Source organism: Elephas maximus, chromosome 4 (genome assembly GCF_024166365.1).
Source record: "Elephas maximus indicus isolate mEleMax1 chromosome 4, mEleMax1 primary haplotype, whole genome shotgun sequence".
Classification (NCBI taxonomy): domain Eukaryota; kingdom Metazoa; phylum Chordata; class Mammalia; order Proboscidea; family Elephantidae; genus Elephas; species Elephas maximus.
Genome location: NC_064822.1, coordinates 102678112 through 102695496, shown reverse-complemented (window position 1 = coordinate 102695496; position 17385 = coordinate 102678112). Strand labels below are relative to the sequence as shown.

The following is a 17385-nucleotide window of genomic DNA, read 5'->3' as shown; positions in this document are numbered from 1 at the left end:
CCTCCTACAAGCTGTTTCACGTTGCTTCTGCTTCCTGCTCTTCTGGAACACATGGACATCCTCAGAGAAAGATGATATTTTCAGTGTGAATAAAAAGTTGGCACAGCAGGCTTGTAGATGAACAGACATCTCTTGGCCATGTGTTTGGAGCCCCTGGGTGGTACAGATGGTTAACATGCTTGGCTGCTAACCAAAAGGCTAGAGGTACGAGTCCACCCTGTGGCCTCTCAGAAGAAAGGCCTGGTAATCTACTTTTAAAAATCAGCTATGGAAAATCTTACGGAGCACAGTTCTACTCTGACACACATGGGGTCACCACGAGTTGAGCTGACTTGACGACCACTGGTTTGGTTGGTTGGGCTATATGTCAACAATTAGAGCATAAAGGCCAAAGAGGGAAAAATATGTAGGTCTAATACAAAGTGTGTGTATATCTAAATACAAATAAATATATATAAATATAAAGATCTTTGGATGTGGGTTAAATCCATGGTCACGGATGTCTTTGTCCAGGGTATGATATAAAGGGAAAAGTGTAAAGGGCAGAGAAGAAAGTCAGAGTGACCCCTTTGACAAAGAGGATGAAGGTTGATGTTGAAGTTTCAGAGCCGGTCCTGGAAGGCAAGGTTGAGAAACAGATTGTTGTTTGCATTTCCATCCTATATTCATAATCCTGGCAGTATTTTGCTAATACATCCTTTTTCAAGACACTGTGAAGCTGTGTACTGGAGGCTGCAAGCTAACAAAGACAGTGTGAAGACATGTCTTCTTGTTTGCCAGCTCAGTGTTCTCAGAGACCAAGTTAATTATGAGTCTCGTGGAGTGCAGGGGGCAAAAGGCACGTGGGTGAGGATCCAGGAACACGAGGAATGTGCTGGCTTTCAGGAAATTCACCCAGCTGATACTCGTAGCTCCTCCGAGAGCCTTGATGTGAGGAAAGCAGAGAAATGAGGCAGATGTCCAGCTACTGAAAACTCAAAGTGTTTAAAGGCAGTAGAGTAAATAGAGAGGAGGGGAGAATTGGCCACACAGGGCATCCTGTGGGCACAAGTAAATGAGTCACCAAGAAGTTGGTGTTGCCGGAGAGAACCTTGGCCACATCAGCTTGGCAGCTGGTCTCCCTCTACAGCTGCTCAAGAATGTGAATGTAAGAGAATAAGAGGAGTTATGTACATATGGACCAAGAGTAATGTTTAGAAGCTTGTGTAGAAGAGGCCAGAGCATTAACATTTAGGGAGGAAAGGCCACTGGAGTTGTCAAGAAAGGCAGTTGCAAGGAGAAGATAAACTTACATTTCTTTTGGGGCAGTGTTTTATCCCTTTAGAAGCTCTGCACTTGGATCAGGGCTCATTTGCATGAATTTACTCTCAGCAATTCTTGGGATCCTCTCTATGCTTAGGAAGCATAGATCCAGTGGCAAGGAAGCCCAGATATTACCTCCACACTTCCAAAACATCCATCTCAGGCATTTTCTAATATCCCAATGACTTCTTAGTCCTAGAAGAGTCCTTCAAACAGACTCTGGTTCCTGCTCCTGGACTTTTCAGGGGCATATTTTTCATTGCTGCCGTAGCTTGGATTGCGATATGGTAAATTTCTGACAAGGCCCATAGTGTTTAAGAACACAAGAGGCTGTAGAATCAAATAGGCCTTGATGCTAATCCCAGTTTTCACACTTATTAGCTGTGTGAACTTAGGCAAGTTGCTAAATTCCCTGAGCCTTTTTTTTTTTTTATCGCCTGTAAAATGCATGTAATACCTACTCTGAAGGGTTGGTAAGAGCACTGGAGATTGAAATCATGACATAGTAGGTTCTCTTAAGTGATAGCTGTTTTCATTTTCTGTTTCTAGTGTCTTAATTTCTGAGGATAGACCATCTTTTCCTCTCCTTCTCTACCATGAATTTGTAATGTGTGTGACTATAATGGGTCAACAGTGGTGTCTAAAAAGAGGTCCTTGAATAGGAAGAGCTAAATACCAGAGATGAGAAGGGATGGCTGGGCCAGGAGGATCTAAGAGACCTGTATGTCAGTCAGAGGCTCAATGGAAACTGGCTGGTGCTAAGGAAGGAACTGGACAATGGTGGCTGGAACTAGCCCAACGGCTGTAGGTCTAGACATCAGGAGCAACACCATATAAAGCAGCAGTAGTTTTTGAAACTCTCCTGCCTGCTGAGTCCTACCCTTGGCACACAGAGGTGGATGTAAGACATGGTGCCCTCTCTCAGGGTCTCACGTTCTCATTGCCATGGTTAAATACTACCATCTTCAGCCACCCTTCACCGCTTCCTCCTGATGCCTCTCCCTGCCAGTTTCTTCCCCCAACCTACCCTTTATTTAGTACTTACTTTGTGCCAGGCCCTGTTTCCTTCATTTAACCCTTCCAACAACTTCTTATGAAGGGCCATTTCCATTTACATGTGTGGAGCCTAAGGTCGTGCTTTAGGATTCAGACCCAAACAGGTCAACCGAGCCAAAGCCTGCATTTCATCTTTCATTTTTAAATATAGTGGGTGAGGTTTTTGTTTTTTAAAGTCATGCCTGTGTATGATTAAAAAAAAAAAAAAGTTCAAAAGAGTATATAAAATGAAGTCTCTTTCTCAATTCCGCTCTTAGTTCCTTACTTCCTACCCAGAAGCTATCACTGTTACCAGTTCTTTGTATTTGTTTCCAGGTTCTTTATATAAAAGTGTGTGTCTGTGTGCATGCGCACACACATGTGCGTGCAGATGAAAGTATGCTATACTCATCGTTCCACATCTTGCTTTTATCTACTAAAGAACACTTCTTCAAGCTTGTTTCCATTTCAGCATTTTTTCTCTGTTTTTCTCAATAACATACTATTATATGGGTCTACTGTGACATAATGAACCAGCCCTCTACTGGTGGACATTTAGGTTCCGACTTTTGCTTCTGCAGGCAGTGCTGCAGTGATCACTCTTGTGCACATGTCTTTGGGCCCGTATCCTGCTCCACTCACAGAGTAAATTCCTGGCGGTGAATTTATGGTATTAAAGGGTCTGTGCATTTAACATGCTGCTGTTTTTGTTAGCTGCCCTCGAGTGGGCTCCAACTCACAAAGATACTTCGCACAACATAACAAAACGTTGCCCAGTCCTGTACCATCTTCATAATGGTTGGCACATTTGAGTCCTTTGTTGTGTCCGTTGTGTAGTGCCTTCCAATCTAGGGGGATATATATCAGCACTGTATCAAATAATGTTCTGTAATATGTTGGTAAAAACCAGCTGTAGTCAAGTAGTCGACTTGACCAGTAGTCAAGTCCATTTTGACTAACGGAGCCTCCATGTATGTCAGAGTAGAACCAGGCTCCATAGGGTTTTCAAAGGCTGACTTTCTGGAAGCAGATTGCCAGCCCATTCTCCTGAGGTGCCTCTGGGTTTACTCAAACCTCCAGGCTTTCTGTTAGCAGCTGAGCACGTTAACCTTTGGATCACCCAAGGACTCCCAATGTGTTGGTAGATATTGCCAAATTGCCCTCAAAAAAAAAAAAAAAAAAGAAAGGCCTGTGCTTTTTACCAGTGTTAATCTACCTTTAAAGGTTTTTTTTTTTTTAACCCACCTGCTGAGAATCTCTTGATACAGCCTTGTACAAATCTGCCACATAGGCCGCATCTATCTGTCAGACAGCATAGGTCTTTCCTATCAGCAGCTCCATCAAGCTCCTGTATCCATACCAGGCACTGGGATCTTTGTGACACTCAGAACTATGGTGGAGACAAAGCCCAGAGAGGGAGTGCTTGGCCTCCTGGCTTGGGTTATACAAGACCCTCTGTTGGCAGAGGGCTCAAGAAGGGCCTTACTGTACCAGGCTTCAGGCCCTGCCTAAGGCGCTTGATGCTTTTGTGAGCTTCCTGTCTCTTTCACGTTTTGATGAATTGGTCTCTGGCAAGAGAATCGGTCAATGTCCTCTCTCACCCCCGGCTTTCTAGAAACTGCATCTATATTTAGCCTGGCTGCACCACCCCTACCCCCTTCCTGAGCTGGGGTATAATTGCCAACCATCCAGAGGATTACAGGGTCCAGGCTGAGAAAGAGCAGCTGAGGCAATAAGCTCCCATGGAAACCTGAAGCTCCTGTTTCTCAAAACCAAACCAGCTCACAGGCAATTAGTGCTGGGAGAAAGGCAGGGCAGGGTGTGGATCTTCAGGACAAAGCACAGAGCCAGGGCTGGGCAGTTTGGCTGCCCTGACTCCTTGTGGACTGAGGCTAGATGACAGCCATATGGGTGGAAGTGCTCTCAGAGGGCAGAAGAATCGAGAAGAACAGGGCCTCTGAACCAACAGAACCCATGGCCCAGCCAGCAGCCATGCTTGGCCAGACACACCTGAAATGCCAGCTCAGGGACTGGATTCCAGGAAGACCTGGGTCTGGCTGTTGGAACCAGTGAGAGAGCTTCCCACCACCTGAACCCTGACCTTACACCCCAGGTGTTCTTCCAGACGTTTAACCTCCGTCCTCCCAGCTGTAGTTCCAGCCCTTTTGATTCAGTATTCAGAGGAGCCAGGGAAGAGTTGGCTACAATATTTTTTAAAACAATTATTTTTTAAAGTTCTCTAAGTTTATAGGCTCCTTTTCACGTTGCTCAAATAATGTAGAGACACACCACAAGGTGGGTGGGCTCCAAAGCACCGTGTGGCAAAGGTGCGAAGAGTACAGGTTGGGTTCTGTCCTCAAGTCTGCTCCTTCCTTGGGGAAGTATCTTGGGCAAGTTCCCAAAACTGCTATGAGAGGATGTGCCTGCCTCATAGAAAGGGCTCAGGATTTTTAAATGTTTCTTTCTTCTTCTCCTTCTTCCTCTTTTCTTTTCTCTCTCCTCCTTTTCCTTCCCCTTCTCTCTCTCTTCCTCTTTCTTCTTCTCTCCTTTCTTCAGTACTCTTAGACTTCATACTACAACTGTAAAGCTGGAAGCAAAGGCATCTTTTTGTTTGTTGATTTGTTCCAGTATTTTCTTTTAACCCAGATCTGCCTTTCTTTTTTTAATTGTTGTAAAAATATAGATAACACACTTGCCAATTTGACATTTTTCATGTATGCAATTCAGTGAGATCAATCACATCAATCATGTTGTTCAACCATCACCCATCACCAATATCCTTTGCTAAATTTTCCATCTCCGCAAACAAAAACTCAATCCTCCATAAACAATCGTCCTCTCTCCCTCCAACCCTTGGTAAACACTATTAGACTCTGATCTCTACGTATTTGCCTATTCTAGGTACTTCATATTATTGAGATCATATAACATTTGTCCATTTGTGATTAACTTACTGACTTACTTTCAAGGTTCATCAATGTTGTAGCCTGTATCACGACTTCAATTCTGTATGGCAGAGTGACATTCTCTTGTGTGTATGTACCATATTTTGTTTATCCATTCATCTATCGATGGGTATTTGGGTTGTTTCCACCTTTTGTCAGACTTCTTTTTTATTCCTCTCCCCAGCATCATTGGATTCCATTCCTGTTGTTAGGCAAAGTTGGGCTGAGTGGCTGTCTCCAACTTTCCTGTGTATGCGAAAGAGAAAAGAAAGATGGTGACACTCCAAAATCTCTCTCCTAACAACCTTGAAGTTGGGAGAACTATCCCAAAGAAGGACAGAGAGCTTCCGGAGGACATTGGGCCACCTCACTCCTGCCACCTGATGGGTAGACGTGACCTCAGGAAGCTCTCAGCTCATAGCACAGGGGTGGTGAGAGGCTTCGGTTCGTGTCTCTGGAGGTGCTGTCTGGGCTCAGCTAACAGTGTGAGCTCTTCTAGGTGCCCATGGTCCTGAGGTTTAACAGGAAGCGCTCAGAACCAGACAAGACTGTGGGTGGGAGGAAAAAGCAGCCCCTCAACCCTTGGGCAAAATGCCCAATTGTTTAAAAAAAAGAAAAACAGAAATGAGAGTTTGCTCTGAATTAGAAACTTCTGGCCCTGCAGTAGGTATGGAGCATTATGGGCATTCTGGGGCTGGAGCATCTGTGGTAACAGGTGAAGCCTCAAGAACCACAAAGCGGAAAGGAGGGTTTGGAAGCCAATCACACATCCTGGAATATATAGCTATGCCCTGTGGTTATGACAGTAACTCATTTCTGGGTAGCCCTTACAGTTCCCAAGGTACTTCCATATTCTCCTGTCCCTTCAGAAAGCTGTCACAGGGATGTATAGGCTCAAGCGATAAGGGCTTTTTGTTTCCATAAATGTGGGAAAAAGCCTGGCAATACCATCTCTCATGGGGTAGCTACTGTAGAGACAGGACTGGGCCCTAGGCAGGCCAGCTAGACACAGGGCTGAACTGCCTGTAATAGCCTGGCATTACTCCACCTCCCCTTAGAACCCTGGGTCTTCTGGTCACCCCTTAGGTGATGAAGGTCATGGCTGGAGGGTTCCAGAGGCCAAGGTCCAAAACCAACAGCAGCTACTTCCTGGACCACTGGGTCACCCTTCCCCTTGAGCTGTGTTCCAGGGCCAGCTGCTGGAGGCCGTTGGCCTATGGGCTCAGCTTCATGTAGCACCTGACTTTCTGGGAATGAAGTCGGAGTACGTTCAATCTAGGAAGTTAGACGATGACTCTCAGACCCCTTAACTTCTTGCTGAATAGCCTTACTAAGTTTCTAAACCTCAGTGGTCATAGCTATAAAATGAGGGAGTTATGTTAATGGTCTCTTGGGTACCCTGTGGCTACCTGTGACTGCTGATAGAGTCATTCTCTACTCTCTTCTCCCCTCCCACCCCGGACCCAGATGGTTTGATTCCCATCTGTCCTTTTGCTGGAACAAGTATGTAAACTAATGAGTATGTCTGCCCTAAACTCCATGCTCTAGTGGTATTCTAGTGACTGTGAGCAGTGAGTCATTTTTTACCAAGAATCATAACCAGTCTCTGACATCTGAAAATGATGATGTCACTAGCACATCCCTGGAGAAGGGAAAGGGTTGGGTTGGGCCTTTGCTTCTAAGGCTTGGCCTTCTCCACACTCAGCAACTCCTCAGAAGTTGCTGCTACTCATGCAGAAAGTGATTCTGCGGCCATCTTCCAAAGCTAAATCCTCTTACCTGCCCTAGTGTAGAAAGCAGGGCCTATCCCTGCTGAAAGAATCGCTGGGTGGTACATTGATTAACATCCTCTCCTGCTAAGTGACAGGCTGGCAGTTTGAGTCCACTCAGAGGCACCTCAGAAGAAAGGCCTGGAGATCTACTTCTGAAATATGAGCCACTGAAAACCCTATGCAATGCAGCTCTACTCCACAGCAACTGGTTTACCCCTGCTGGCTAGGAGAAATAACAAGTAACGTCTAGGACACGGATGATGAGAAGCTCTAGGGGAGGTGTTCTTTATGCAGCCCCCTAAGATTCCCATGTGGTATAGCTCATGGTGGAGGAGAAATTCTCAGTTAGGAACTAGCCCAGAGCCCTGAGAGGCTGAGGAACAGCAAGATGGGCGAGGTGAATCTCACCGGACTAAGCAGTGGCTCTGAGTCTTCTGGGCATCTCGGACCCATCTGAAAACCTTCCTCTCCCAGGAAATGAGCCTGTGAGCTTGCACACGCTCGTAAGGACACGCACACATGTATGCATGCACACGCAGGCACACGTACAATCTGTCACAGGAGATGACGGGTGCCAGCTTTCTAGCTAAGACCCGTTTGGTATCTTTCTGTTGTTTTAGAGCCCCTGCTGTGTCTGCCTTTCACAAAGCCAAGGTCAGACCTCAGGGCTCTCACCTGCTCATCCGGCTCCTTCCCTTTCTGGGCAGGTTGTCTAGATGTCTGGAGCTTCAGTTCGGGCCTTTTCTCCCTTCTTTTGTGTCTGAGTGCATGTCTATCCCTGGATCAAGGATGTTTCAATCACAGAGCTCTGGACTCTATGGCACTTAAAGCTGAGACTGGAGTCCTTGACTCTCATGATGGCTAATTAAAAGCAGTGGAGGTTACAGTATTTAAACTTTTTTTATTGTGAAAATACACTCGTGTATTTCTTGTGTAATTAAAACAAAAGTATTGTAAAGTCAATATAACCAGAGGCGGGCAGGAGGGAGGGGAGAAGGGGGAGCCATCGCTTAGGGATACTGAGCTTCTATTGAGGGTGATGGAAAAACACAGGAATGAATGAGGGTGATGATTGAACAACATGATGAGCATAATGTCACTGAATTGTACATGTGAAGACTGTCGAAATGGCAAAAGTTGTGTTACATGTGTATTTACCACAATAAAAAAAAAAGTAAATATAAGCAAAGATGGGAGCAGAGTAGACAATGAGAGGAAGGAGGAGCGGGTCATCAGCACACACAGCCTAGAGGGTGGGCAGGGGAAGCTGGGCATTGGCCCCAAGTCCTCTGTGGGAGAAGTGAACATCTGGGAGCTGTTCAGCCAGATCCTGCCCATGGGGGGGTCCCCGTGGTCACAGACACACCAGGTCATTCCTCCCGCTGCCAGGGCTGAGGTCCAGGGAGGCCGGTGACCAGAGGAGGGACATGTGCTCTCTTGGCAGGCGAAGCATGAAGCGGAAGGCGCTGTTCACCTGTCCCTTCAGCGGAGACTGCCGCATCACCAAGGACAACCGACGCCACTGCCAGGCCTGCCGACTCAAGCGCTGCGTGGACATTGGCATGATGAAGGAGTGTAAGTGTCCAGAGGCTGTGGGGTTGGAGATGGGGCTGGTCTGGGGCTGAGGAAAGACTGGCTACCGTTCATGAAGTCTTGGCCAGAGAGGTCAGCTTGCCCTTCTTTTTAGCTCCCAGCATCCGGGCCAAAGATGAGGTGTGAGTGGGCCAGGCAGCCTGGGGCAGGGAGCCAGAGCTTCAGAGCCAGAGGCGCAAAGGGGTCCTCTGAGCCTCTTTGAAACATCAGTTGCCACTGTGTTGATTGTGACTCATGACAACCCCACTTATGTCAGAGTAGAAGTGCTCCATGTTTTTTTTGTTACTACCCACTGACAAGTGAGGTCCCTGACTCATAGCAACCCTGTGTTGTGCAGAGTAGAGCTGCTCCATTGGGTTTTCTGGGCTGCAATCTTTATGAAAGCAGTTCACCAGACCTTTCTTCCTCAGAGCTGCTGGGTAGATTTGAACCACCACCATGTAGGTCAGCAGCTGATTGCAAACAATTTGTACCACCCAGCCTCCTTTGAACTGCTCCATGGAGTTTCCAATGACTGATTTTTGGGAAGCAGATCATGAGACCTTTCTTCCAGGGCATCTCTGGGTGGACTCGAACCTCCAGCTTTCTGTTTGCCAGCCAAGCACGACCATTTGCACCACCCCGGGACTCCTGAGCCTCTCTAGGGTCTGTTTATCTGTCTCAGAGGCTGGAATGACCCCTCCAAAGTCATGCCTGCAGGGAGGGCAAGACCCCCCAGGCCAAGGGTCCCTCCAAGACCTCATGACTATTCTCATATCTCCCTATTCCCTGCACCTGGGGAGGTAGGATACTGCTTGGGCACTCCAGGTTTCTCTGGGCCAAGCCTTTCAGGAGAGGGCTGCTGTAGGTGGGTAGAGGCAAGGGTGATGGGGGAGAATAAATATTCAGAGTCTAGCTGACATCCACTGTTCTGCCCCCACCCCAGTCTTCCAGCCACGCTGGTCCTGTGGGCAGATCTGCAGGATGGTGCCCACAGAGACTAGGTGAAAAGATTCTGAGAGGGAAGCATGGGTGGTCTAGAATGGCCCTCTGAATGCAGATGGAGAAAGAGAAGTGATCCTATAGGACTTCCCATCCAGCTCTGGGCTTGGAGGAGAAGAGCAACAGGGAAGATTTACAGGGATGTTCAGACCCGCAGTTAAAAATCACCCCTGGACTTTGCATCTGCCCCAGTCCTAGTACCAGTTACTAGGTAACTGGAGTGATGTTGAATTCAGCAGATGCTCAAAGGAGCTAGCCAAGCCCTTCCTGGGCTGGGGGTGAGGTCGCTGGGCCAGTCTGGCTCGGATGCCCTCTGTACCTGCAGTCCCTGCTCCTCTTGCTCATGGCTGTCTGCAGTCTGTGCCCCAGCCCCTTCCCCTGGCCTAAGGACAGGGTCTATGCCCTGCCAAGCTGCAGGCCTGAGGGCTCTCAGGAGGGGTTGCTCAGATGCAGGCACCCCCAGAGATCCTCCTGGCTATAAGACCGGTTTTGAGGGGAGTGGAGGGAGGACAGGTACAGGGATGGGAAATTTTTTCCTTAATGGGAAAAAAATTCTCTGGTGTTGGGAAAAAGAGAGTTGAGGTCCTCACCAGGAGATCAGCTTCAATGCCCAGGGTCTCCCCCGGCCCCCTGCCTTAGCCTTGTCCGAAGATCCCTGTTGTGGGTCACAGCCCCTCACTCTTAATCCTGGCTCCCCAGCCAAAACAGACAGCCCTGGAATGAGTTTCCAGGCCGTCTTTCCTCCTCACCCCCACAGGAGCAAGCAGGCTGGGGCACGCCGATTGTCTAGTCCAGGCCCCACCCTGACTCCTGTGTTTATCCTGGAGGAAGTGGAGGCTAAGGCCTGGGAACCTTATGGGGCTTCTCACACGTTCACTTAGTGGGGCCTGCTCTGTGGAAGGCTTGAGGGTAGACACAAACAAGGCACAGGTCAGCACAGCCCTGCCCCCAGGTGCTCAGAGCCTCTACCCAGCAGGGAGCCAATGAGAAGAGCACAGAGTGACACTCTTAGAGGCTCCACCATAGCAGTTCTGGTCATGGCCAAGCTCACCGATGTCCCCTGTCCTGTGTCACAGTTTATCCTGAGTTAGAAAGACAGAAGGAAGATGTTCTATTAGAATAGGAAGAGCTGAGGCCCAGAAAAGTAAAAATACCAGGATTGGGATCAGAAAGACAGCTGGTGGCCGAGCTGGACTAGAATCCAGCTCATGTGCCCTCCTAGATCCCTCCTGGTCTTCCAGAAAGTGCTGCAACCACAGCGAAGAGCAGCGCCAGGTCTTAGGTGCAACAGGGTGCCCCTGTCCCAGAACAACACGTGGTGGGGGGCTGGCAATCCAGAAGTGGATGCTCACCCCAGTCCCAAATCAGCTTTGTGCCTCAGTCACCCCAACCCCAGCCTCGGTGCTAGTCCTTTGATTTGCCTGCACCCATGGGGTCCCATACCCCCTGCCCTGGCTACACACCCAGTAGAGGCCATTGCCCATGCCAGTCATGATGCCAGGGCAGGGAGCTGAAATAACTGAGTTATGGATGGGGTGGTGGAGCTGGGCTGTCGGCGGTTGGGCCCCAGAGCTCCAATTCAAATAGAAACATTGAGCCAGCACCAGGCAAGGTCCTCCAGAAAGAGATGTAGCCCTGCCTTAGGTTAGCTCAGCGCCTACCACCAAGTAACAGTTTGAGAGGCCTTGCGGGTCTTGGCCTGGAGTTCCCCTGCTCAGAACCCTAGGAGAATTGCTTATTTATCACCTGAGCTTGCTTTTGTCTCCAAGGCCTGGCCTCCCTGAGACAACTGAGTTTCAGCATTTGTAACACCAACATACAGCTCTAGGACTCCCTATGCAGGGAGCCAAAACCTCAGGCTCCCATCAGGCCAGGGCAGGGAGAAGGAAAGGTCCAAAAGTTCAGTGGTTTGAATCCACCAGCTGCTCTGTGGGAGAAAGATGTGACAGTCTGCTTCCATAAAAATGTAGAGCATTGGAAGCCCTATGGAGCAGTTCTACTCTGTCCTACAGGGTGGCTATGAGTTGGAATCCGCTCAACGGCAGTGGGTTACTGTGCACCAGATATTGTGCCAGGCAAATGCATTTTCTTGTTTAAGTTTCACAGCAAGCCTTAAATATGTAAATTCTTACTCTTACTTGTTTTTTTAGTAGATGAGGAAACTAATACTCATAGGGATTAAAATATCATACCGCTAAGCTAATCAAAGGGGCAGTGGTGGTTCAGCAGTAGAATTCTCACCTTCCATGAGGACCCCCAGCTCTATTCCCGGCCAGTGCACCTCACATGCAGCCACCACCCATCTGGCAGTGGAGGCTTGTGTGTTGGTATGATGCAGAAGAGGTTTCAGGGGAGCTTCCGGACTAAGATGGACAAGGAAGGGCTGGCGACCTACTTCCAAAAATCAGTGAATGAAAACCCTATGGATCACAATGGTCCAATCCTATTGTGCATGGGATCTCCATGAGCTGGGGGCCAACTCGAAGCCAGCTAACCATGACAACGATCTAATAAGATGATGGCATCAGCATTCTCTCCTAGGTCTTTCTGCTTCTAAGGGTCAGCCTGTGGACTCCACCCCAGGGTAGCCCCTCAGGCACCACCAATGGACAGATCCACCTCCATGTTCATTTCTAGGCACTTCCTGGGACCTTAAGGGATAGGTTGAAGAGAGCTTTGTATCAGTTGAAGGCTCTTTTTTCTCTCTCATCATGTTTTAGTTGACTTTATATCCTTGAAGCCCAAGAAATTTTATGGTTGAGTTCTTATTTCTTGCTTATACTGCACCTGTGCTGAACAGAACCCTCTACTAGGTTAACTTGTTAAATGTTTTTATGGATGTATGTTTTTTCTCCCCAGTGTTGGCACAGCACCTGGAGCATAGTAGGTGCTCAACAAATATGCATTGAGTAAACGAATATTAGCTCCCCGTTATGCTCCTCTGTATCTCTTTATCTCCCACTGGTCAGTACATCGGCAAGATTCTCCCGAACTGGATGTCGTCTGTGCCATTCGTTTGGCAAAGTCTTATGTCCTCTTCTCTGTTGTTGTTCTTAGGCCGCTACTGACATCTTGAAATGTTTTTAATTTTTTTCATATTCTCAAGCCTTGATGCCCCAATTCCATTCTAGGCTTCATGGGGCAGGGAAAATGTCTTGCACAGGAATCACTTGCACAATTCATTTAGCACTCAGCAAGGAACTTAGAAGAGAGTCAAGCTACTGAGCAGCCACACAGATTGCACAGAGTCCGACCCAAAGCTCACGTACTTTATTCCCTGGGGAGCTCATCACATAAGGGCCTATTTACTCTTATTTTAAGTCAGTGGCTTTTAACTTCAAAACTCGTGTCCTCCCACGTGATAATCAAAAAACAAAACAAAACAAAAAACCAAACGTTTTGCCCTCAAGTTGATTCCAATCCACAGCGATCCTATAGAACAGAGTAGAACTGCCCCGTAGGGTTTCCAAGGAGTGGCTGGTGGATTCGAACTGCAATAATAATGGTACATTTTTCATCATTTCATTGAGAAAATGATTAAAATTTTTTTCTGTGAAACTACAAACTCCTTTATATGAATGATTCATTTCCTAAATCACAATAGCATCTCCCCAGACAATGTTGTCTTGCTGGAAGCACATAGAAGCCCCTGCTTGAAATCAGCAGATATCAGCAGTTTTTCCTCTGATACCCACCCAGAGGATGGCAATTGCTATTTGATGTAAGTGATTGGGAGGAACAATGATATAAGGTTAAACTTAAACCTTCTTAATTTTTAACAGCAAATCATTTACAAACTTGACAGCTTAACTGGATTTTTCACACTCTTCATCACCAATTGAAACACCCATGTGTCAAGGCTCCATGGCTGAAAACCAGAGTTCTACTGAGCAGTCAGGACCAATTATAATCAGAGACAGTATAAGGCAGTGGTTACCACCACAGACTCTGGGGCCGTACTGCTCAGGGCTGAATACCAACCAGCTCCACCGCTTGTTAACTGTGTGACTTGGGGCAAGGTATATAACTTTTCTAGGCCTCAGTTTTCTCATCTGTAAAACGGGGACAGTAATAGCACTTGCCTGAAAGGGTTGTTATAAGGATTAAGTATATGAGTTAATACATTAAAAAGTACTTAGAATAGGGCCTGGTAGATAAAAACTTTATCTATCTTGTCCATTATTATCAGCATTCTTCTTTTATTACATAAAGCTTGATCACAGGATTTCTAGCTCCCAACAGATTAGAAGTAACTCTTAAAGGAGAGAAAGGGACACTTCCAGAGGCAAGCAGCAATAAGAAGAAACAACACATAGCTTAACAGAGATGGAGAGATTGGAAGCTATGCAAAGTAGCATAAGAACCCAAAACATGGCAAGCTGAGCCATCCAGTGCCAGGCAAACAGCCCCATACACCTGTGAGGTCATAGCTGTGTTCCTGCAAAGTACAGTAATTGTTCAGAATGATACCTCTGAATCATCAAGAAACAGGTATATGATGTTACAAGTGCCCTATAACAAGGTATTCTGTCTTGAAAATATTTCAATCAAGATTTCTAAAATAAAAGAGGTAAGGAGCCTGGATGATGAAAGCTGTTTGCAACTGACTGCCAGTCTAAAGGCTAGTGGTTGAAGTCCACCCAGCAGGTCTGTGGAAGAAAGGCCTAGCGATCTGCTTCCCTAAAGATTTAAAAAAAGAACACAAAACCCACTGCTATCGAGTTGATTCTGACTGATAGCAACCCCATAGGGTTTCCAAGGCTGGAAACCTCTGTGGAAGCAGACTGCCACACCTTTCTCCCATGAAGCCGCTGGTGATTTCAAATCGCTGACCTTTCAGTTAGCAATCCAGAATTTAAACCACTGTGCCACCAGGGCTCCTTTTCCCTAAAGATTACAGCCAAGAAAACCCTATGGGGCAGTTCCAATCTGTAACACATGGAGTGGTTGTGTCCAGGGCCAACTTGATGGTAGCTAGCAACAATGAAGCTTTGCTCAGTTCTCCATTGGACTGGCATGCAGTGTGAGCCATTCCCAACATGGTAGACACCTGCAGCATTGGTGTACTTCTCAGTGCCCTTCCCTGAGCCCAGGACAATAACTGGCACGTAGTAGGTACAATCAATCTATCAGACTACTGAGCAAGCATCAAGGCCAGGAAGCCCACTGGGCTAGCCTCTGTGGGAGAAACATGGGAATTTTAAGATGTGGCCCCTGCCCTCAAGTAGGCTACAGCCTAGTGGACCTAGAACTTCTTAGGCTCTCTCTATATGCATTTATTAGAACAACCATAAATCTTGCAGAGCCGAAAACAATTGGGGGCCAACACATATGGGAAAGACTAAATGTGCCCCAAGAATAAGAAATGACACATTTGTGTAGATCGGGGAGATCAAGAAAGGCTTCACAGTAAGAGGGTTGTAAGCTGGGCATTGAAAAACGGATAGCTACTGGGGAGAGAGGAGCCCTGGCGGCACAGTGTAACCCACTGCGATTAGAGGTTGGCTGCTAACCAAAAGGTCAGCAGTTTGAATCCACCTTGGAAACCCTGTAAGGCAGTTCTACTTTGTCCTATAGGGTCATTATGCGTTGGAATCGACTTGACAACGGGTTTGGTTTTTGGGTATCAGGGAGAGAAGACCCAGATGGATAGGCACCCCCCCCCAAGGGGAATCACAGTAACAAGAGTGAGCAGTTCATGTTCACAGGTCAGCAATACCAACTTGAATAAACAGAACCTATGTCTAGAGGCACTGGGAAATAGGGCTGGCAGGTTAGGAAGAAGCCAAATCATGTGAAGCCTTGATTTTGGTTTGGACCTGGTAAGCAGTAAAGAGCCAGGAAAAGTTCTAGACAGGAGAGTGGCACCATAGATTCACAGAGGGGCGTATCAAAATCTTGTATGGCTAAGAAACATAGCTCTGGACACCCACGGTGTGACTGGCAAAGCCATCCCTCCCCAGCTCCAGTCTCATCTCCTCGCCCTGCCTACCAGCTCAGGTGAGCAGGAAAGACCAGACACCTAATCTTGGATTCCCCAGGTGGGGCCCTTGCACGTGCCTTTCCTGAATGTTCCCTGCTCCTCCTCCTTCCACCCTGCTTGACCTTTTAGGGTCTGAGCAGACACCCTCTGTGGGAGGACGGTTGGCCACTCTTTGAACAGGCAAGTGGATAACTGGGTGTGGCCTCCTTCCAGCCCTCCTCTTGGTATGGTTTACCTCAGCTGTACCAGGAATGCTCCAACTTTTACCCCAGGCTGCCCTTTTCTGATGTGCCTGTGGCTCTGGTCACCCACTCCCATCCCCTATAGGCTCTCCCTCACCCCCGCCAACCTCTCTTTTCTTCTCCCCACCTGAGGACATCCAGTGGGTCTTTCTCAAAGCCTGGAACCCACCCACTCCAGGGTTCTGGTTCCTTTTCCTGCTTTTGTGAAGCTCCCCAGTTCTGTGGGCAGATGCCCTAGCGGTGCCAGCACAGAGCAAGTACCTACAGGCCGAGGGCACCAGTGCCCACTCCTACTCTCAGCGCTCTGCAAGCCCCGGCCAGGAGGTCTGTTTGCCTGGCTGCTGTGCCAGACATCCCTGCTCCCAACCCCGCCCTCCCGGGCAGCTGCCCAGCACAGTGAGGCAGCACCACCCCAGAAGCCCCTGCACCAGCCTGAGGGTGGTATAGGGTTTCCCCACGGTTGGGCACCCTGACCAGCATCTGAAGAACTTCTAGATTAGGCCTGTGAGGCATTAGAATCGAAGGCTTTAAAAGGTCGTGAAAACTTCCTTTGGCAGAAATTTCAAGGGACTGTTTTCCAGGGAACCAAAGAGGCAAAGTCTCTGAGTTGATCATGTGCCTGAGTTCCATGTCTAGAAATGTGGAACTGGGGATGGCCATGTAGAGGGGTCTTCTAGGCACCACCTGGTACCCAACACTGTGAATTTCCACACAGTTCCTCTTTCACCCTCATCTGATGTGTCACTCAGGATCATGGAATATGGGGGGAGGGGGAAGAGAAGAGAGTTAATATTTTACGAGTATCTGCTCTGTGCCAGGCATGCATTCAGTTCTCACAAGAGCCACCCCTTTGAGGTAGATGTTATTATCCATCTATACCCCCTCCCCAATTTACAGAGGAAGGAACAAGAAAGGAACCTTAGAGATTATAGGGCCCAAACTTCTCATTTTATAATCAAGAGAATAAAGGCCCAGAGAGCTTAAACAGTTTGCCCAACTTGGTCTTGAGAACCCAGATCCCCAGCTGTACAGACCATCCCGTCTCTCAAATCCTTGTTTTCCTCCTCTCTCATGGCCTGCCTTTTTATCATAGAAAGCCCCATTTTCCTTCTACCCACTGAGGTTGGAGAGCACAGGGCACATGAGCCCCGGTGGCAGGAAGGCCTGGGCTAGATCCTCCAGGGTGAAGTAAAGAGGCCCCGCCCCGCAGCATCCTGTGCCTTTAGCAACTGGAGGTTTTCTTGGAGGAGCTTTGGGCGCAGGCCCCCAAGCCCCCCATCTCTTCTCCTGGCCCCACAGTCATCTTGACAGACGAGGAGGTGCAGCGGAAGCGGGAGATGATCCTGAAGCGGAAGGAGGAGGAAGCCTTGAAGGACAGCCTGCGGCCCAAGCTGTCTGAGGAGCAGCAGCGCATCATTACCATCCTGCTAGAAGCCCACCATAAGACCTACGACCCCACCTATGCTGACTTCACCCAGTTCCGGGTATGTCCGCCTACTGGCCGGAGGATAAGTGACTTCATGGAGAGCCAC

General features: G+C 48.0%; 1 protein-coding gene across 1 annotated transcript in view; it reads left to right on the top strand.

Moving 5' to 3' along the window:
* VDR (vitamin D receptor) overlaps positions 1-17385 on the top strand; it is a 72044-nt gene that overhangs the window by 28488 nt on the left and 26171 nt on the right. The window contains exons 7-8 of the mRNA XM_049882935.1: positions 8499-8629; positions 17153-17337. Coding sequence (XP_049738892.1) covers positions 8499-8629; positions 17153-17337 — 316 coding nt within the window. The remainder of the gene's footprint in view (positions 1-8498; positions 8630-17152; positions 17338-17385) is intronic.